We start from the raw sequence: 24,081 nt of genomic DNA, 5'->3' as shown, positions 1-24,081 counted from the left end.
TCCAGTGTCTGAACAGTATACCCCGACAACATGGACAAGATTATGACAACATATTCAAAAATGAAATTACAAGACTAAAACTTATAACTTTGTATATCATATGGTTGCAAGTATTTTTAAGGATTGAGGTACTTCTTTGACACTGTTTGTTAAGCACAGTTTAACCATATTATTAACACTTGACTATTAACCAGTATGCTAGATGTTTACCATAATTATGTGCATGCACTACTTTGAACTTACATCGTATTCTACACGAATATGCTACTACTTTACAATAGTTTAAACTTAGTTTCAATAGTTTCATCCAAAAGATACGATTCTTATTGTTTAGTGAATTATCTGAAAACCCCCATGTGCCTTTAAAGTTCAAGTAATCTTTGAATTGTATGTTATGCTACTCTTTACACTTTGTGTTTATTGTATATGTTCTCAAATTCGATAAAGCCAAATGTAAACAAACCATTATCTCCCTCTAATTTTACAGTAACTGAAGCAATAACACACTTCAATAGTTCTTTCATACATTGAGCATTCCTTTGCCGACTATGAAATCTTCGGGAAGAAAAAATATTGTATTTAAATAAATTTACCATATAATAAATTCATAATTGAAATGAAATGTGAGTCATGGCAGGTGTATTTATGGCGGCATTTGTTTGTTAAGTTATGCATGTCCATCATAAAAAGCGACAGTATAGATCTCTAGAACTCACTGTACCTGCTATTACTTTTTAGGATATGTGTTTCTAAAATGACAATAGTTACTTTCTTTGCACTATCGTTATATTTCATTCATGTATCAAATGTAAATGAGCCGTGTCACGACAAAACCAACACAATCGGTTTGCGACCAGCATGGATCAATACCAGCTTGCGCATCCGCGCAGTCTGATCAGGATCCATGCTGTTCTCTTACAAACTATATAAAAAGTAAAGAAACTGATAGCAACTGATGCGCAGGCTGGTCTGGATCCATGCTGGTCGCAAACCCATTATGTTGGTTTTGTCATGGCACGGCTCAAATAAAATTTATGTGTCATCTGACACACGATGCTAAATATATCGTTCATCGACGTTCAGATATATGATCAACTTATAGGCAATTTAAATTAAAGAAAATTCGACAATCTTGACTAAAACAAAATAACAAAATACGTTAAAGAGATATTAAATATAGTTTTTACGTTTTACATCAATACAACGTAGTTATGTTATTAAATGGTTTTGTTTAGCATTCCTAGTGGATAGGTTTATTATAATTCGTCTGCGAAGTAGCCAAGTCTTATATGATACGGAGTAAGAAGTATGATTAACTGCGGAATGGCAAGATATATTGTTGTTGTCAATTAATACACAAGTACATTAAAACATTCAAAATGCATAAGCTTTACCCGTGCGTTCAACCGCGCTTGTTTATAATTTTATGATAATCATCATGAATTTCGTACCGTATACAAAATTGCTTCTCATCGGTTGAAATTATGTGAGTTAACTGACAAATTTAAAGTATACAAGTATACCTCTACAGCTGCAACGGATAAATGATCAACTTTTCTCTCTCTTTTTTTACTGTCAACAAACATTAACACGAATATGATAATTTTGCCAAGTGTCCTATCTTTCACGAGATTCGTCACAATTATATCATTTGAAGGGAAAATGATGGATATTGCCATATCGAAATACATTTCAGCACATAAACAGTTATGTTGACCAAAGCTGAGTAACACATAAACTTTACAAACTAAACTATATGTTTTGTCATTTTGTCATTTAAAAACTATCCCGTTATTTTTTCATATATATTTTTCCTTTTAAATATTTAGTAGTCGTATTAGTAGTTGAATCAGATAGATAGATAAAATATTCTACTAACTCAACAACCCTTTAAGATGTGTATAATTTATTAAGTTATTTGAAAAGCTGTTTTATATTTTGAACTGTAAAATAGCATTCTATTATTCACGTGTTAATGTCATTTTTGTAGCACGTTAATATTATAAGTAATAATATACAATATTTTCTAGTTATATTCTTTAATTAAAAACGACATGAAAGTTGTGGACGTTCTCCTTATATATCTCTCTTTATTTTTTTAAAAATATAATTTTATTAAAAAGGGACATATTAAGTGGAGCTTTATGGAAGATACAAAATCATATGTTAATCTAAATGCAATCTATTTTCAAAGATATCAAATCATTTATTTAAATTTACAATTTCATTTAATAATACAAACATACACAAACATACACAATCAACTGTAATAGTTACAAAAAATATATATTGAAGTATTTATCATACAACATTAGATTAATAATAGAAACAGAGTCAAATGATGTATTTTATATCATATACAATATTAACCCTTTCACTGCCATAGGGACGGCTTAAGCCGTCCCTGTTATTTTCGGCGTATTTGCCATATGGACGGCTTTAGCCGTTTCTATAATAATAATAGTAATAATAATAAATTAATAATAATAATAATAAAAATAATAATAAATATAAAGAAAATTATACCATCGACAATAATTATTATTATACTCACAGATTTGGAAACATATATAATTATTATAATACTAATAACAAATAATAATAATTATATTAATTAATAATATAGTAATTTCTTAGAAAACCCTCTGGCAAATAGGTGATCAATAAAACAATAACCCTCTGGCAGCGAAAGGGTTAAGAATACCACTGTCGTATTTGATAGTTTTTGTTCTTAAACAAATACTTTTATGATATTTTTCTAAAATGTTCATTTTCAAGCAATTTTTACTATTTTTTTTCAAAATCTTGTACAATGTATATAAAACATGTACGATTTTATTTCAACTGATAACTTTGAACAGTCTTACTACTATTCTAGTGAACATAGGACAAATTAAAAAAGTAACATTCATTTCTGTGAGAGTTTAACAGTTTGATAGCCAAAAAATGAACAAACAATCCATACTACAAAATTGGGATTTTGGATTTCTTTTTACTGATAGTGCCCTCCCAACTTGACTATCCATGCGGTCTAAATGTAAGCAAATAACAAATAGCTTTTACTCTGCTTATACTAAAACAATTAGAAAAAAATATTACATGGGCTTGTTGGTAACAGTAAAAATATCATCACGAAGAAAATAATAATTTTACTTTAGGTGAGGGATATTTTTACTGTTACTCACAAATCCATGTTTTATTTATCAAATCATTTAAAACTTCAACTAAATCTAACTGTTACAAAATTGGACCAAGAGTAACAATATCTCAACTCCTTACCTTGCAAGTTGAATAAAAAACACGTTATATGATTTATAAACTGTTAATTAGTACTGTTACACTGTAGCAGTACAAATTTCTTTGTCACATGGTACACTTGCTTTAACAGTAAGAAAAACACCTAGTGACCAATGGGAAATTAACATTACAAAATAGTGAGTGGTAATAATATATGATATTATGTTAGTATTAAATATTATTATTATTAATATTATCCATGGTGCTTATTAACAAACATTATCATTTAATATTTTATAATGCGTTTGTTGAAATGCAAACAAACGGTTACTATTATTTGAAAGGTGAAAAATGTGCAGCCTGACTAAGATTAGAACTCGAGACCCTCGGAATACCGTACCGTGGCTCTACCAACTCCCCTGTATTAAAAAATCGTCCTCGAGTTTCAAAGAGTTACAAAGCATTGTAAATTAAACTCTGAGTCACGGCACCCATTTTGCGACAAATGTCTCAGGATGAGAAAATGTACAGTCTGACCAGAACTGGAACCCGTGACCCTCGGATTACAGAACCACGGCTCTACCGACTGAACTATCCGGCCACTTCCACATCATTTCTCCTAAATGTTAACAGTTCTTAACCTTAACATTAACAAGATAAATCAAAGTAATGCACTTAAAAGCCCTTCGCACGTTATATAAAATAAAGTTAATTAAATTTATGTGAGCTCCTTAGCTGTATGCTGAACGAAAATATGCAAAAGGTTAACATCCTTGTAATTGTATGAGTTATATCGCATAAAGTAGGTAAAAATGTTTGGTTAACACTGTGATGAAAGATAAAATAATGCAATAATAAAAGAAACATACTAAATGTGAAATTTCGGATAAAGAATACGTAGTGTTACATTCATCATTAAATTTTAATTAATTATAGATCGCTGTTATCTACCAAGAACAAAATAAACAAAAAAAAAAATGTCTTTCGTTATTGTCCCCAATATCTTTACATGTATTTGGATCAATACTTATTAGATAATTTTTAGAAAATTTACCACAATAATTGAATATCCCATGTTACAAAACTAAAAAGGCGTGAAGAGGTCGTAAAGTGAAGCAAGTTTAGCAATCAATGTACTTTTACTTCTGATTAATTATCCGGAACGACACCGCGGTTTGTCTGTGAAATAAAGCTTAACGCTCACACGCGCTCAAACATTCCAGTGGTGCGTCATTGGTTTTGAACTCTTAAATAAATGCAGATATAGTTTTCTCGATAAATCTATTTAAACTGATAGTACTCCACTGTGGTTCTGTATTGTTTTCGAGATCGGTGTATCATTTGTTACAGGCACTAGTTCAAAATTTTTTTAGAAGATGTAGATACTTGTTTTGTAAAAAATGATGCACTACAATAATTGTGAAGAAATCCTGGCATGATGTTAACATCATTACCTTTCCTTTCGTCTTTAATAAACTATGACCGGGATTGGTGGTTAACATATTGCAAAAATGCATGATTTACTCTTTAGTATAATATAAGGGGGATGAATATTGATAGATTTCTTGCATGTAATTTGTATAACAAACTATATGAAACACATCACACTAACACTGTTTGTTATTTTATATTCATTATTAGTGTAAGGATTACCGTTCTTAACATTCACGTCCAGAAATTCTATATTCATTTTAAACTTACAGGGTATATATATTCAGTTTCATTGTGCGATTTTCAGAATAGATATCTGATAAAAGTAAAGAAGGGCTTTATTTTTAGTATAAATGTACTAGACAAATATTGCCCGGAAAGGTCAAAAATGAATTTAGAGACGTCTTTGTTGCTTTAGGTCATTTAGAAAAAAAGTCTCTGATATCATGTTTACTGCAAAGTGTGAAACAAATGAAAAATGCAATTTCAAAGAATTATATCTATCTATGCAAAATGAAGACCATTTACCTTTTCTCGCATCCAATAAATTTCCATAGCAGCCGTTGATTGATTTCTTATAGCAATGTTTGAATTTTAACATCAAACAGTGACACTTATTGTTAAGAACTATTTAATATAATTAGTTATTATATTATAAGTGATATCAAAATAATATTTTGTGTAGATAGTAATGTTTTGAATAAAAGAGCAATAGAGTATTTATTGTTAATATAGGTGCCTTGTACACGTTATCACCATCTTTGCTTTTTTACTTCATTTATGAGCATTAAAATTTTATACCTAAACATCCTGTAACACAATTTTTTTATGGTTTCATATCATAAATGTGATGCTCAAATTAAGATTGATCAATATTGTAGGTTCCAAAAAGCATTTTTTATAAAGATATCACCGAATTTAACATTTCATGTCAATAAAAGGAGGTAATCAAATATGATTTATTTTCTATAAAGTTTAAGTCAAATTTTACCGTAAGAAATGAATGCACATATTTCTAAAATTAATGATTACACACAATATGCTCAAAATATTATCAGTACATATTTTATATATTCTTTGATTTTTGAAAAAATGTTTTATTTTGCATAGTTATGTACATATATATATTTCACTTAGTGTGGTTTACCACTTTGATCAAAGCAAACAGGATCTTTAAAAAAGCATAAATTATATTTATTTAAATACTCACGCTGAGAATAAAATGCCACTCATTCTGACTCATACAATTTAGTTTTAAATCATTAATATTAATATTATTAATGAATATAATAAAAAGTGATATAGACTTGATAATTAGATCTACAAACATGTTTCATCTAATCATTTGCAAGACTATATGACTCGCAAATTTTATGTGACTCTGTCAGTATCGATGTATTCTAGAGCGAAAAAATATGTCACATAAGACTAACTGGATCATTCAACAGTGAATTTGTCATACATATTTCACTACTTCAGGTGACAACGTAGTCAATTATCACTAACAATACATAAAATGAGATTTTTAGCCTAGAATATGTATCAACCTTTTCTGGACACATTCGTGATTAAATTTTGGAAGCAATTAGGCAAGAAACTATGTTTTAAAACGTTTGAAATTGGTAACTATACCGTTTTATTCTGCTATGAACGTAACCTGTAAATTATCGGTAACGTTCCGCTCCCTGTTGCGGCATCAATGAAGGGAATTGGTAGTTCCATATATATATCCGTTAATTACCAGTTTATTTCTTTTTAGTCGATACTACTCGTAATAAATGTATCATACAAATACTGTGATATTTTATGAATATCTCAACATTATATCGTCTTCCTTTTATTTAGCCTTTTTATAAATTAAGATATTGTCGGCAAAGATGTAACATAAAGAATTTAGCATTGCGGCAAATCGCACGACCACGTGGATGGTTATAACAATGTAGTTGCTATCATTTATGTGTGAAATTACAACCTGATAGATATAAATTTGAGGTTATGGACTTCTCTACGGATTCAAGAGCTTGCTTAACATTCAACATCGTTCTATAACAATGTCAAAAATAACCATACTAAAAACGGACATCTTTTTTATGTAAAAGCTTATACATGACGGGAGATTAGGTGTTCCTGAAACATTTCTAAACTATTTTTACGATAGACTGCGGATGATTATTTCTCTATAAATCAATAGAAAATACATGAAAATATATTATCACTGAATGATTTGAATAAACTGTTCGCCAGTAAATCGAACAGTTCTAATAAACATGGACAAAGTATGAAATTTATTGTTTATCTCAGAAAAAAATGAATCTCTATGCCGTGCATAGATGAACATTCATGATAATAGAAGTCAAGAAGGTCAGATCATATTGATCGAGTAATACCTTTTATTTCTATTATAATGTGTCTATCATTTATATGAATTGGGCGGGAAATTTACAATATTGCTTCTTATTTGTACATCGTAGCACGGACTTAATAGGAGCTCAGTTTTTCATTATTTTGATTTATATCTTGACGGAATTTCATAAACGAATGCACAGGCAGAGTGACACTGGTATAACATAACCATAATGCTGATAACTTCAAAATTGAAAAAAAATTATATACCCCGCAAGCGGTTCGCACGTTAAAAACGTTTCATTACCCCTTCCCCCCTAACCCCAATGAGTGCCCCAATTTTTACCGATAGTCACGTGACATGTGGACAGATTACCAGACGGAAAGTAAATCCCGTAAGATTTGAAGAAATTTCTGCTATCAAATGATATTAATCATCAGCTTTTTAATTAGTCATATATCACTGGGTCATAAAAAGTTGTTAGAGTATGTTAGTGCAACTTGTGACTCCCTTTGGCGCGATATTTGTGTTATAAAATAATTTAGCGTGAAACGTAAGGGTCTGAGAGAGAACAGACGATTTATGTCTGTTTGATGCTGCTCGGACTAACTTTGGATCGGCATAACTGTTTTTAATAATCAAGCAATTTACATGCGGTTTAAATCACATGCAAGGAAATTCATTTAAGGAGGAACCGTGCCAGGAATTTTTGTTTGCTTAATCAGAGACTTAATTATCTTTAATTATGTAATATGTATGGTTAGATAAGTCGCATAAAATGTTTAACGTTATGCAATATTTTTTGAGAGAAAAAAATCTGAGACGCTGTTTCCAAGATGTATTAATTATGTTTATATTCGAAAAGTTTGATGACAAAAAATGACTTTGATATGACGATTTAAAATTTTAGAATTTTTGTTCAAAATCAATTATTTACAAAGGCAATTTTTTTAAATATGTTCTTTTTTATGATCATCAAAGACATTTAATGCATAACATATAATAAATAACAACATTTACGAAAATAAATCGGTTTAAATGACATTTATGTTAGTACCACGGAAAGTTGTTGTCTTAACATTAAAATAAATCGATTTTTTACATACTGTGCCAATATTTTATAACTGCTATGTTGTACAATATATGGAATCTGCTTTGATTTATATTCTTATATTTACGTAGTCGGAAGTGTCAGCATTAGGCACAGATGTATTTTTCAACTCCATATATGTAGTTATCTCTCGAGTCGATGTATTCAGTCGCTCGTATGTACTTGTAGAATGCGCATTGAACTCATCATAAACATTCCTATCTCTCCTGCTTGTATCTAAATCCGTGTAATTGGATGTGACATTGACTCCGACAGTAATACCTAAATCAATGATAATATCGTAGTAAATTTTCATTCTTTTATAAAACTGTCGATGTTATACCAAAATGATGAACAATTTAAAAAAAAAACATGCAAATTAAATGATAGGATACTATTTATGTCATTTGTATAAATATTAAACAGTCATACCATACGGTTTCATTTAGTTACTAGTTTATTTTAATGTTTGAATATGTAAGCATAGACTTTATACGAAAGGTTCACGTTGGCAAGCTTCACTATTAAGATAATTCTCTTTCAAAAACATATACACAGAACAACAGAAACAAACGAAAAGAAAAAGACACGAAAAGTTAAACAAACAGGAAGAAAGGACATTATTCATTTTAAATATTAAATACCAGTTACCTGATTTTGGACTGTCATGACGTGAATGTCTCATATTCCTGAAAATAGTTATTGCTAAGATTCATTTGTCTACACAACAATGATAACAAAGAAGAAAAAACTATTCTATCAGTTATAAGAGTATATTGTTATAAGAGATTTTATATTATTTTCAAGAAAAACTGTCATAGTTATTTGTCATAGTTATTTTGTATTCAAAGGTATCATGCAAAATGAAAAATCAAAACATTCAAAATAAAACATCAAATCCAAAGCCAACGAAATGAAAGCCATTTATCTCATTTGAGGAAATAAATAAGCTTTAAACTTTTATTTAGTACATACATGTTAAGTAAACTATCTGGACAGCAGCTGGTGTTTGTATTTATTGCTCCGATAGTTTATATGAAAAGGTCAGCCAAAAATATCAAAAATTAATTGACCCATAAATGTTTTTATTTTTTTATTTTTGATAATTGTAAACTTATAACATTATGCAATACATAATGTTCAGAGGTATGATATTTAATCTAGAAAATGCGAGGCTCTGTGTTCCTATTAAAATTGTTTTCAATATACACTTTTGTACATGCATGTAGAAAGTTGAATGCCGTTTATACATGTAAATTACTTTAATCAGAAGACACATAGAACTTATGCACACAAAAAATGAAACACACCAAGATAGTTACCGAAGTTTCAAATTTTTGGCATGAACGGATTTATGTTAATTAAATCCGACAGAAACAGCTTTTAAAGTAATCATGATTTTATGATTACATAGACATCATGAATGTATTCAGCCCTTAAAAATATAAATATAGGGACTCAGTTATTGCTTACAAAGTTTGAGACATTGAAATAATGATTTCATACATTGCCCACAAATGATTATTTGTTGTATAGTTCTTACCAAATGCAAAACTCGAACATGTTATATGTTTTATCATAAACGAAAATAACTTTCATTACTTAAATCGTTTGTATCCGATAAAAGCCACAGCAACAAAGGCGAGTGTACCAAATGACGCACCGACTCCTACACCAACTAATAGTCCAGTGTTTGAAGAATGCGTTGTCTTTGTTTCGTCCAGCTTGTAAATGCTTGCTGAAATTGAACAATGATAGTTTACTCTTCTCACAATATCAAATGAAAAATATCAATAAGTGATAATCTGTGATGAAGCTGTATTAAATAAATATGTAACACTATTTTGTCTTCGGCTTAAAAAACAAGCACATCGTTTTAAGAGTATTCATGGTGTTGTTGTAAATCTCATCAATATTGTACATAAATTACGATTTTAAACGGAAAACAAAAGTTCGTGCATGAGTTTGAACATGCAAATGGAAGACTGTAATCAGCTCGTGCATGTGTGACATTGTCATAGTTGCTACCTGGAACACAGCAAATGTAAGATGTCCTTGTGCAAACACACTTTAACAGTTTTAGGCTAACGGACAATGAGGCCTGGCGTTCAGGGAAAACGTAATCACCTCATCATAAAAAATATCAAATTTGTATGAAAACATTCGTTACAATGTGAAAATATACCGTTAAACTAGAACTGCTACTTAAAGCCTTGTTTGTTGTTGATTTATAATTGATGTACGAATGATGCGGAGAAGGAGTTTCTGATGTAAACAGTAAGCGACTTCCAATTTCACCACAATCAGGTTGCAGATTGTTAGCTTATAAAACTCATTTTGGTTGTCTGGATTATTGATTTCAACTAAATAATAGTTATTTTATAGCGTTTTATACAGACACCACATTAACGCTAGAATTGCATTGTTACATGCACTTACTAACAAAATATATTTTCATAGTCACTTTGCAAATATTCGATGGTCGGTAATTATCGGATTCTGAAGTAAACCTTACGGATGTCAATGTATGGCACGACGGTATATGAATAATACCTGGAGTCGCTATGGAACCCAATATATAAATAAAATGTCGCTTGTTCTGTTTTTATGAAATTTATTAAAAGAACGCTAAACTGCTTATGTCTACAGTTATCAGTCCCGACTTATCTTTACTATCGAAACTTATATTGATACATAAGTGTTTTACGAAAGTCTTATTATAAGACGGGAATATTGTTTTAAAAAGTAAATGGTGCGAATAACTGTACCTGATTTAATTGAAAGTACCTGGGGTATTTTGAAAAATATAGAACAATACGTTCCAATAAGCAGTTTAATCTGTTTAATTTTAAGCCTTAAAATACTAGATATGCACTGTTTTCAACTTTTGTACCGTTCAAACATGTAAGTGCTAAAACAAAACCCCCAAATAGGTTTTAACTCGAAATGATGCCATGAACCTTTCAACACATACTTTCAAATGTAATAGCTGTTATTTGTATATCTATGGCATTAACGAGATAAAATATTGCATGTTAAGTGGACAAATATAGCATTAACATGTGTATATATATTAAAACAAAATTAATTAATCCAATATTTTGAATATTTGCAAGTTCCTGAAAAACGTTTAAATATAGCTTATTACAGCTTTAGCGCATGTTTAATACTTAAAGGAGAGTAGAAAGTAGAACCAACCTGAGCATTTCTGTTTTACTTGTGACATGATAAGATTGTTTAAATATTACTTTCACCAATTTCAAAGTATTTCAAATAGATACACAAAGTTATCAATTACCTTTAGTTTTAAAATGCAGACGCTCTGTGTGAAGTGAGTTTCCTTCTATGTTTTTTGCAAACATCTCGATTTTATACTCTTGCAGACTGGAGAGCTCATCTAAAGTATAATTCATATTGATATGACCGTCATCTTTTATTGATTTGTTAAACCATACAAGTTCGTGAATCATTCTGTAGATTATTACAAATGTTTGTTGAAATCCACCATTAAAACCAGGTCGCCATGACAATGTTACCGAAGCGTCTGTAATTGTGTCTTTCATGAGACGGAAGTCTCTTGGTGGCTCTGGTTTATCTGCAAATTCATAAAGATATTTTATGAACTCATAAATTAGAATACTTCCAAAGTTATCTTCAGGCATAGGTTTGACAGTGCATCTTTTCCACATTAAGTATAAATATGCATGGAGTCAGTGTGAGAACTATCATTAAATAGAAATATTTAAATTAATATTTCAACAGAATGTATTCAAATACTAAATTAATACAACATCAATGGTTAACTATTACAATACAGTAACAAAATGTTATAACAACTTACCTGTTGCTTTCAATTCGTAAAAGTGTATATACATTCCAACTGAATTTTCAACATTTACTTTGTAAAGCCCAAAATCCTGTTGAGTTGTGTTCCTTATAGTTATATTGGTTTGGAAATCATTTGAATGTATCATGTATTTATTGTCATTATTAGAAATTGGTACATTTTCCTTAAACCAACTGAACATTGTTTTGTTTGGTTCATCAAGATAATTCCTAGCTTGAAATGGTAGTGTGACATCAACGTTCCGAACTGTTGCCACTTTTTTTACACTTGTGTCGCCAGAGGATGGTATTGGCCTGCCTGCAGATTGTAAAAATAGGTTTCCCATTTGACGTTTATGAATTTGTATAAGATAGGTTATCTAACGTGCATCCAATGTATTTAACAGTTTTATATACAGGTTTATTAATCAAATTAGCATAACAGCAGTGAAAGTTTAAAAGATACATTTTACTTTAGATTCTTACCAGACTTTTAAACATACATTGAATAAATAACGTTTGATTTCTTACTTCTAACGATAAGAATCAACTTTGACTGTGACGTTGACTTTCTTGTGTAGTTGTTTCTTCCGGTACAAATATATTCTCCGGCATCTTTAAATGTCGCATTGCGTAATGTATAACGAGCAATATTTGATTGTGATACTTCAATAATAAAACCACGCCTTGGAGACATTATTTTTAAATCTGACGTAGGATTAGCTTCAGCAATGCATTCAAAGGATGTGTTTTGAGTTTCGTTAACTACAAAGGTTCGACCTGAGCTTACCGTAGATATCGTAAATCTCTTTATTTCCGATGGAACTGAAATAAGAATGTTCTAAAAAAAACATGAATAAAAAACAAGACGGTCTAAATCTATTTATCTATGTTTAGAATCTTAGCCAGGAACAAATAATCGTTTTATTGTATAAAATTTAATTAATATATTATTACCAAATGCATTTATCATTTGTCATCTTATCAGGAAAGCATGCAAATATCTTACAAAACACGTTCAGATGAAATACTTTCAACTCGATATATTTTAAAAAGGGGAAATACACTCGTTCCCCTTTTTAATGCACTATTTTTACATTATTTTCAGCTAAAGTAATGGTATTGTTTTGTGAAAAGTAAAAGACAAACAGCTAAAGTAAACATCCAAATTTTATTTTTTTTTTCTTTTGCAAATGTTTTCGGGGGAACCGTTCCCCCGAAGAAAAAAAGCCATGTACAGAATACAACATGTTTTGATCAATAAAAAGCAATTTTTCAGTAATAAGAGATACATTATGCTTAAGGGGGAACCATTCCCTCATCGAAATAAAAATTAAATTTCATAACTTATCATAACATATTTTCTAAAGGGGAACCGTTCCCCCTTAACAAAATAGATATAACAATTTGATAGAATAAAATGCAATAATTTAGAAATTTAGAGCCATGTAAATGGTAAGAGGGAACCGTTCCCTCCTCAAAATAAAAAAAAAATTTCAAAACTGATCTATAACAAATTTTCTAAAGTGGAACCGTTCCCCCTTAACAAAACAGTTGGTGGTACATGTATTCAATTTGATAGAATGAAATGCAGTAATATAGAAATTGAGAGCCATGTTACCAGTAAGAGGGAACCGTTCCCTCATTGAAATAAAAAATAAATTTCAAAACTTATCTTTAACAAATTTTCTAAAGTGGAACCGTTCCCCATTAACAAGACTGGTACATGTATAACAATTTGATAGAATGAAATGCAGTTATATAGAAATTGAGAGCCATGTTACCGGTAAGAGGGAACCGTTCCCTCATTGAAATAAAAAATAAATTTCAAAACTTATCTATAACAAATTTTCTAAAGTGGAACCGTTCCCCCTTAACAAGACTGGTACATGTATAACAATTTGATAGAATGAAATGCAGTAATATAGAAATTTAGAGCCATGTTACCGGTAAGAGGGAACCGTTCCCTCATCGAAATAAAAAATAAATTTCAAAACTTATCTCTTACACATTCTCTAAAGTGGAACCGTTCCCCCTTAACAAAACAGGTTCAAAAATTTGATAGAATAAAATGCAATAATTTAAGAGCCATGTTACCGGTAGGAGGGAACCGTTCCCTCATCGAAATAGAAAATAAATTTCAAATCTTATTTATAACACATTTCTAGAGTGGAACCGTTCCCCCTTAACAAGACAGATAAAACAATTTGATAGAATAAAATGCAATAATTTAGAAATTCAGAGCCATGTAAATGGTAAGAGGGAACCGTTCCCTCATCGAAATAATTTTTTTTTAAAAAACTTAAGTATGATACATTTTCTAAAATGGAACCGTTCCCCCTTAACAAAACAGAAATAACAATTTGATAGAATAAAATGCAATAATTTAGAAATTCAGAGCCATGTAAATGGTAAGAGGGAACCGTTCCCTCATCGAAATAATTTTTTTTTAAAAACTTAAGTATGATACATTTTCTAAAATGGAACCGTTCCCCCTTAACAAAACAGAAATAACAATTTGATAGAATGAAATGCAGTAATATAGAAATTGAGAGCCATGTTACCGGTAAGAGGGAACCGTTCCCTCATTGAAATAAAAATAAATTTCAAAACTTATCTAATAACAAATTTTCTAAAGTGGAACCGTTCCCCCTTAACAAAACTGGTACATGTATAACAATTTGATAGAATGAAATGCAGTAATATAGAAATTTAGAGCCATGTTACCGGTAAGAGGGAACCGTTCCCTCATCGAAATAGAAAATAAATTTCAAATCTTATTTATAACACATTTTCTAGAGTGGAACCGTTCCCCCTTAACAAGACAGATAAAACAATTTGATAGAATAAAATGCAATAATTTAGAAATTCAGAGCTATGTAAATGGTAAGAGGGAACCGTTCCCTCATCGAAATAATTTTTTTTTTAAAAACTTAAGTATGATACATTTTCTAAAATGGAACCGTTCCCCCTTAACAAAACAGAAATAACAATTTGATAGAATAAAATGCAATAATTTAGAAATTCAGAGCCATGTAAATGGTAAGAGGGAACCGTTCCCTCATCGAAATAATTTTTTTTTTAAAAACTTAAGTATGATACATTTTCTAAAATGGAACCGTTCCCCCTTAACAAAACAGAAATAACAATTTGATAGAATGAAATGCAGTAATATAGAAATTGAGAGCCATGTTACCGGTAAGAGGGAACCGTTCCCTCATTGAAATAAAAAATAAATTTCAAAACTTATCTATAACAAATTTTCTAAAGTGGAACCGTTCCCCCTTAACAAAACTGGTACATGTATAACAATTTGATAGAATGAAATGCAGTAATATAGAAATTTAGAGCCATGTTACCGGTAAGAGGGAACCGTTCCCTCATCGAAATAAAAAATAAATTTCAAAACTTATCTCTTACACATTTTCTAAAGTGGAACCGTTCCCCCTTAACAAAACAGGTTCAAAAATTTGATAGAATAAAATGCAATAATTTAGAATTTTAGAGCCATGTTACCGGTAGGAGGGAACCGTTCCCTCATCGAAATAGAAAATAAATTTCAAATCTTATTTATAACACATTTTCTAGAGTGGAACCGTTCCCCCTTAACAAGACAGATATAACAATTTGATAGAATAAAATGCAATAATTTAGAAATTCAGAGCCATGTAAATGGTAAGAGGGAACCGTTCCCTCATCGAAATAATTTTTTTTTTTAAAAACTTAAGTATGATACATTTTCTAAAATGGAACCGTTCCCCCTTAACAAAACAGAAATAACAATTTGATAGAATAAAATGCAATAATTTAGAAATTTGGAGCAAGGTTACCCATAAGAGGGAACCGTTCCCTCATCAAAATAAAAAATAAATTTCAAAACTTATCACTTACCAATTTTCTAAAGTGGAACCGTTCCCCCTTAACAAAATAGATATAACAATTTGATAGAATAAAATGCAATAATTTAGAAATTTAGAGCAAGGTTACCCGTAAGAGGGAACCGTTCCCTCATCAAAATAAAAAATAAATTTCAAAACTTATCACTTACCAATTTTCTAAAGTGGAACCGTTCCCCGTTAACAAAACAGATATAACAATTAATGCAATAATTTAGAAATTGAGAGCCATGTAAACGGTAAGAGGGAACCCTTCCCTCACCGAAATAAAAAATAAATTTTAAAACTTATATATGACACATTTTCTATAGTGGAACTGTTCCCCCTTAACAAAACAGATATAACAATTAATGCAATAATTTAGAAATTGAGAGCCATGTAAATGGTAAGAGGGAACCCTTCCCTCACCGAAATAAAAAATAAATTTCAAAACTTATATATGACACATTTTCTAAAGTGGAACTGTTCCCCCTTAACAAAATAGATATAACAATTTGATAGAATAAAATGCAATAATTTAGAAATTTAGAGCCAGGTTACCAGTAAGAGGGAACCATTCCCTCCTCAAAATAAAAAATAAATTTCAAAACTTATCTAAAACAAACTTTCTAAAGTGGAACCGTTCCCCTTAACAAAACAGATACATGTATAACAATTTGATAGAATAAAATGCAGTAATATAGAAATTTAGAGCCATGTTACTGGCAAGAGGGAACCATTCCCTCATGACAACTTAACCAAAATTCAATAATTTGAACTTGACAGTCAATGTGATTTAAAGCTCAGGGTCAAGGTCTGTTCAACATTTCAGCATGTCTTGTCCAAATGGTTGTTTTGTCTAAGTTTGAAATACTCCATTGATTACTTACAAAGTTACAGCCAACAAGAGGGCCAAAATGGCCCTAGATCGCTCACCTGACCCATCAAACCCATATTATATTAAACTCCTGTGACCTAGTATTTCATCTGAGATGACACATGTTTGAACTCATCCGAGCAATTACCTAGACAAGCATCCTGACCAAGTTTTATGACAGGTGAGTCAAACATGTGACCACTAGAGTGTTAACAAGGATTTTCCATATTTGAGCAGTGTGACCTAGTTTTTGACCCCAGGTGACCCATATTCAAATTTGACATAAAAATCATCAAAACAAACTTTCAGTCCAGGATATTTGGATGAAAACAGTAGCCATTAGAGTGTTAACAAGATTTTTCTATTTTTAGCTCCTGTGACCTAGTTTTTCATCTGAGATGACCCATGTTCAAACGCATATAAGCAATTACATAGACAAGCATCGTGACAAAATTTGATGATGATTGAGGTAAAAATGTGACCGCAAGAGTGTTAACGAACAAATTTGGACGGACAACGGACATTAAACGATCCTAAAAAGCTCACCCTGAGCAAGCTCAGGTGAGCTAAAAAGAATAACAAAGTTACAGCCAAATAAAGCAAATATCAAGCAAAATTGATAGTTTAAACATTTGACACCGTGACTTGGAAGGTCAAGATATTTTAAGACTCAAGTTCAGTCTGGTCTACTTGAAGGTCTTGTCAAAAGGGTTGTTGTGAAGAAAATGTTAAAGTTTTAGGATGACAACAAGAAAGTAAGGCATGACTGTACATAGCAATAGCTCACACTCTTTTATTCTTAAAAAAAATTGAGCTGAAAACTAACAAGAGCACCGCTAGGCGAAATGGAACTTAAGTTATTCTCCGGAAACTGTTTTCACTTTTAAAGTAATAGTGACCTTGACCTCTGACCTTGTGATCCCAAAATCAATAGTGGTGTTCTACCCAATATGGCCAATCATCCTATAAAGTTTGAATACTGTGTGCCAAATGGAACTTAAGTCATGTTCCGGAAACTGTTTTCAGTTTTAAAGTAATAATGATCTTGACCTCTGACCTTGTGACCCCAAAATCAATAGGGGTCTTCTACCCAATATGGACAATCATCCTATGAAGTTTTTATATTGTGGGCCAAATGAAACTTAAGTTATGTTCCGGAAACTGTTTTCAGTTTTAAAGTAATAATGACCTTGACCTTTGACCTTGTGACCCCAAAATCAATAGGGATTTTCTACCCAATATGGACAATCATCCTATGAAGTTTGAACACTGTGGGCCAAATGGAACTTAAGTTATGCTCCGGTAACTGTTTTCAGTTTTAAGGCAATAGTGACCTTGACCTTGTGACCCCAAAATCAATAGAGGTCTTCTACCCAATATGGACAATCATACTATGAAGTTTGAACACTGTGTGCCAAATGGAACTTAAGTTATGCTCCGGAAACTGTTTTCAGTTCTTGACCTTTGATCTTGTGACCTCAAAATCAATAGGTGTCTTCTACCTATTAATAATATGGACAATCATCCTCGGGTAACAGTATTTTCCTCGGGATGATATTTTTACAGTTACCAACAAACCCATGTGTTATTTATATACTGTTACCCAGTCACACAAGTACCTCTGGGTTCGTACGGAGGAACAGATGCCAGGGGGTATAACATAATATGCCCGAAATTGTTTCGGGCATATTAAAATTCAACACATCATTTCTCCCCAATGAGATTTATCCATCTATAATGTATTAAGTTTCACTAACATGTAGATACCTCCTTTTGGTGGATGGATATATGGACATTCCAACACATTTACTAAGTTGTTATAAAGTTTTGAAAACATAATGATTCCTAGTGTTTTACTGCATTATAATGTTTGTTCATTCAACATGTTGTTAAACATGCACATTTTTGCACTAAAATTGCACCTTTCAACATCTCTCTTTACAGCCATACGGCCATATAGATATTGTTAACAAACAATATTCAACAACCATCTTCAGTATATCAAATGAAAGTTTCAACAAAACTTATGCAAAGTTTAAGCACATGTTCCATCCAAACATGTTTCTGCTCCTCTACGATGAATAGGGAAAATCTTCTTGACAACAATATCTGAAAATAAACAAAAAAACTATTTTACTTTTTTTATATTTCAAAATTTGATAAATAAAGTACTTCATATGATAATTCTTAAATAAATTTAAATTCTGAATAAGATATGCATTGCCTTCAAAAGACAGACATTTATTTAGAGGCCAAATTATTCAAACAAATTTTCTAACTAAACTTAAGATTAATAATTATTTATATCTACAATTGCATATTAATTATAGTCCATATAAAAATTTTTTATTGCATCATTATTTTTTGTGTAAGTGAGAGGTTAAGGACAGGAATCATTGACAAATTTCTTTATAGGGCCAAGCTATTTTTACTTAACAAAATATATGCTCTCTTTAGAGGTGATATATAAAAGAGTAATTGATCCTTAAATTTCCTCAAGACAAGAGGACTGTGATGACTATAGAGTTTCACATGGTTGATGAACAAAACAGGCAAAGAGAATTGTATTTGGTAAAGTACTGTCTAAAGTATCATTTTAGCACATTTTGTAGATATTGTACAAGTACTTACTTAATTTAACTGTGACCAATATATCTAGTTGTTGAAGGTAACCATTTTTATCCAAGATATGACCTGAAATGTGGTTAATATTTACATTATAACAATTAACAAATGCATATTTAATGTGGTCCAAAGGAATGCTGTAGTAACTGGAACAATACTGTCTCAACCAATATCAGATATTTGATGTATATTCAATTCAAAGAACAGAGTTCAGATAAGCAGACAATGGGGTGTGCTTGGCTTAGATAAGTTGACTTCAAATCACTTGCAACTCACTGCTCTGAGTTTGAATACCACTGATGACTCTGTGTACTTTCATGTGAGGAAACTACATAAATCAAACAAGCTTACAGAATGTTGGTTTATCTACTCAGGTACCTGCTCATGCCTGACATAATGCATCACTGCTATGACTTTGACCGAGGGACTTAAGTACAGCACGCAAAACATCATCTACTAATGGTGGCTGCATTAACCAATTCATTTTGAAATCCTATCATTCATGCAGAAGTTAAAACCCTAAAATCCCTTAAACACTACAACAACTTTGTACTTGATAGTCAATTCACTTACATTTTCTTCTTTTGATTAGTTTGTTATCACTTGTCTCCTCCATCACATCTATTTTGCTTGGCTCAGTTTACAGGCTTGGACCCTGAAATTTTAAGCAACTATTTTTTAACTGTTGTACCATTACAAACTAATTCAATTGTGTTATAGTATTTAAATTTTAGGAAAATAATAAGAGTAAATAAATACAGATAAATGCTAAACCTGCTAAATTTCTGAAATAGACTTTGTCTAGCTTTCATTTATAAAACTTCCATTATCAATTTTGTTAGCTAACAATAAAGCCTGGCTCTTTACTGGTAGTAAAGGCTGCAGTGGCTACCATTCCGGCTGACCAGCAGGTTGCTATGAAAGTCAATGGTACTGGTTGCTATAGAAAATAAAATTTTGCTATGGAAGTCACTGGTTCTTATGAAAAGTCTGTAACTGATATGAAAAGAAAAGAAAGCCAACAGTTGCTATGGAAAGATAAAGGTTGCTTTGGAAAATAAGTCACTAGTTGCTATGGATACCACTGGTTACTAAGGATCAAGTTGATGCTGGTAGAAATAATAGGTACATGTTCTTGAGAAATGTATTTCAAGGGTTGTTATGGAAATTACTGTTTATTAAGGGAAGTCAATTTCATCATGGAAAGTCATGGTTGCTATGGCAGTCTCCAGTTAGTATGAAATATCACTAGTTGCTATGGAAAGTAAATGGTTGCTATGGGAGTCATTGGTTGCTTTGTAAAGTCATAGATTGCTACTTAGCAGTCACTGATTGCTATGAAAAGTCACTGGTCCCAGTGTCAGCATTTTCCCCCCTACTTTGTTAATCGTGCCTGGTACCAAACAAATTGGGAAAAATGCATAGCATGCACTCAAATTGAGAATTTAACATAATATACACCAAGCATTCATGGGGAATTTTCTAATCCAGGGAGACATTAGTATTATGCATAATATACACTTTTAATAGGGCTGTCATTGATGGCAAATTTTGTATTGATATATCGAGAGACAAATATCGACGTCACGATACATCGATATATGGACTTTCACAGACAGTGGATACAATAAAAAACATTAATTTTATATATGTGTTATAAATTGGGATCATGGTGTTATCACTGTTTTGCATACTTGTATTACACATTTCAAATACTACAAACTAGCAGAAAGTTCTTTTACTGTTATTCTTGTCACTGACATTTGAAAACGGAGTTTAAAGTTCAAGTTAACCAAGAAAAAAGTGACTTCTCTTATGAGCCAAAATAGATAGGTATAGTTAAACTAACAGAAATATTAATTTTTTCAGTTTGTATCGATATGTGAAAGTGTGTATCGATATTGTATCGGATGATGAATATTGATGATATATCGATATCGCGATAATCAATGACAGCCCTAACTTTTAACCATGTTTTACAAACAATGAGACACTTAACTCTAATGAGTTGTTTTCCTATTTGAATATTAGAAAACGGAGTACATAAATTATATAAATGTTCAGGAGTAAACAATAGAAGACTGGGTACGAATATGGCAATAATTGGGTCATGTGGTTAGACTTATTTTTTCATAGCATATATCACTTAACAATATGGAAGTAATTTACGAATTCTTGCAGGGAATTTTCAACTTTGACCCTAAGGGCAAAAAATCTCTAAGCAAACTAACTGTTACAGTTTCCACCATTATGAACTCGAGAACGGGACCGCAAATTGCGGCGCATATTTTCAATCGTGTATAGGGGTGTCATCGATTCAATCGATATCGGTGTATCAGCGATCTTTGTTATCCGATTCGATATCGATTCCATTTTTTAAATATTGGATATCGAATGCACATATATTTTTAGCTAAAGAGACTTCAGCGAACAGGTTTTATAGAACTGACAGACCTGTTTACTGTCACAAAACGTCAAAATAAAAGCGACATGTAAAGTTATGGATGCCAGAAACATTTTTTTTCTAAAAGTGAAAACGGAAATCAATGCCAAAGTTACCTCCCAGTGTTTTTAACGAATGCTGCCAAATTTCGTTGTAATCTTGCACGTCTGCTAAGTGGATGTCAAGACCCCTCAATTCAGATTTTAAAAAGGGAAAATGCCAAGAAAAAATTGTCAGTGTTTCTTTGTAAAAATTATGATTACAAAAATTAATGTTAAACTTTAATAATTATTCAGGTTCTAAACACTACAATTTGCCAATTAAACCCGACTTTATTAGAGCGGCATGGACGGGATTTAGCATGATCAGTAACTACGTAATAGCAACAACAACAACAAAAGTAAAATGGAAAAGGCTTTAAACGTTATAGTTACTAGTCATTAGTTTTCATTTTTAGCTGTATAAAAAAAGAAACAAATTGTTCAGTTTTCATAGTTTATCTTTTTTGCATTTGTCTATATATAACTGCTTTGTCAGTGTCCTTAGGAAACATTTAAAAAGACTTGAAAGCTAAAATTTAGCCTGGCAATCGATATATCGCTGTATCGCCGATAATTCATTACCGATATATCGATACAAAAATCCTTATCGATGACACCTCTAATCGTGTAACGGTTTTTAAAAACGATTCTGCTACATCTAAATATCTTTTAGTATTATCCGAGTATATGCCCTCAAAAAATATATTATCAAATGGCCGTTATCAAATGAACCTAATCTGTCTCTTTTAAAACTGGTCAAATTTTACGGTATTATAAAACAAGAGCGATCAGTAATCACATGTGTCGCCTCATGATGGCCAATTTCATGTTGGGACAAATTTTGTGACAGACGGACAGTGCACAACTAGACTTGGTACTGATCATTCCTGTAAAGTTTGAATAAAATTGCACCAGTAGTTTATGAGGAGTAGTCCGGACAAGCTTTTGCGTATCTGGCAACACACAGAAAAAAACACCTTTTTATCAAAGGGCCATAACTCGGCCAAAAATCATTCAACCAGAAAACCCGTGCAATATGCGCAAGGACTTGAGCTACAGATCAATCCTGTTAAGTTTCATTGAAATTGCATTTAAGTGGTATAAGAGTCTAGAAGCCCGGACAAACTTTAAAAATAAAAATTATTAAAGGGCCATAACTCTGACAAAAATCATTGAACCGGAAAATGCTGACAATATGCACAACTAGACTTGGTACTGATCATTCCTGTAAAGTTTGGATGAAATTGCACCAGTAGTTTATGAGGAGTAGTCCGGACAAGCTTTTGTGTATCTGGCAACACACAGTAAAAAACACCTTTTTATTAAAGGGCCATAACTCTGACAAAAATCATTGAACCGGAAAATGCTGACAATATGCACAACTAGACTTGGTACTGATCATTCCTGTAAAGTTTGGATGAAATTGCACCAGTAGTTTATGAGGAGTAGTCCGTACAAGTTTTGTGACGGACGGACGGACGGACGGATGTTCTAACAGGAGAGTAATATTGTGGCTACTCGTAGTCTAACTGTTCTCTCTATTGTTCTTTTTAGCCACACAAAAGAAAATAGCCACATAAAAGCATAACGGAATGAATGGGTCAATGACATCAAAGAGAAAGAACAGTTACCATATAATTGTCCCTCTAGCCACATAATTACTGTCCTGTGAGTGCGGACAGACAGACAGACAGACAGACGACGGAGAAGTGATCCCTATATGTCACCACTACTGACCGTAGAGGCGACACAAAAAGGCAAGGAGTGGCATCCGCCATTCGCCGCAATGTTTTCGGCATGAGTTTTTCCCCTTTGGCTACAATTGATTTACTATTTTTTTCAGAATTTTGTTCCCACTATCAGGTATAGTCTGGATATAATGTTCACGGTTTATAGTTAACACGTGTTGAGTCTGTTGACATGTATAGGCGGCATAATAACGGGCGTATATGTGTTTTGATTTGTTAACATGGAGAAAACAGACACTTAAGTAATATGGTCCAACTGATTTTGCCTTTAGAACTGAAAAAAAGGAATATTAAAGGGATATTCAGGCAAAATAATGACAACAATATTAAAATGATCTTATGTACTCAAATCACGCTAAAATGACATTTCTGGAAGTTTCAGCTTGAATTTCTGTTTAAATTCTATATATTTTGGGTTTGAAGCGTAAATATATCTATATATAATGAACAAAATTTAGACGCCAATAGAATCACCAAATAGTTTTTAAACAAGTCAGTTGACTTGAACAAACCATTGAAGTTACAATAACAGATATTGTGGATAT

General features: G+C 31.5%; 1 protein-coding gene and 1 long non-coding RNA gene across 2 annotated transcripts; both read right to left on the bottom strand.

The window, feature by feature from the left end:
- Window positions 1-7,807: 7,807 nt before the first annotated feature.
- Window positions 7,808-12,949, bottom strand: LOC132752263 (nephrin-like). The gene is made up of 6 exons (XM_060742584.1): window positions 12,459-12,949; window positions 11,944-12,246; window positions 11,401-11,697; window positions 9,705-9,840; window positions 8,754-8,791; window positions 7,808-8,384 (listed from the first exon to the last, which is right to left on the bottom strand). Exons 1-6 carry the CDS (start codon window positions 12,622-12,624, stop codon window positions 8,173-8,175), a joined length of 1,152 nt encoding a protein of 383 aa, XP_060598567.1. The 5' UTR covers window positions 12,625-12,949; the 3' UTR covers window positions 7,808-8,172.
- A 135-nt stretch (window positions 12,950-13,084) lies between these two features.
- Window positions 13,085-21,572, bottom strand: LOC132752273 (uncharacterized). The gene is made up of 3 exons (XR_009628790.1): window positions 19,878-21,572; window positions 19,311-19,373; window positions 13,085-18,788 (listed from the first exon to the last, which is right to left on the bottom strand). It is a non-coding gene; the product is annotated as an uncharacterized LOC132752273 (long non-coding RNA).
- Between the last annotated feature and the right edge of the window lie 2,509 nt (window positions 21,573-24,081).

This window comes from Ruditapes philippinarum, unplaced genomic scaffold (genome assembly GCF_026571515.1).
Source record: "Ruditapes philippinarum isolate M1 unplaced genomic scaffold, ASM2657151v2 ctg11553_1_1_1_1, whole genome shotgun sequence".
Lineage (NCBI taxonomy): Eukaryota > Metazoa > Mollusca > Bivalvia > Venerida > Veneridae > Ruditapes > Ruditapes philippinarum.
Note: the sequence above shows the minus strand (reverse complement) of the source record. Positions and strands in the feature narration are given on the sequence as shown.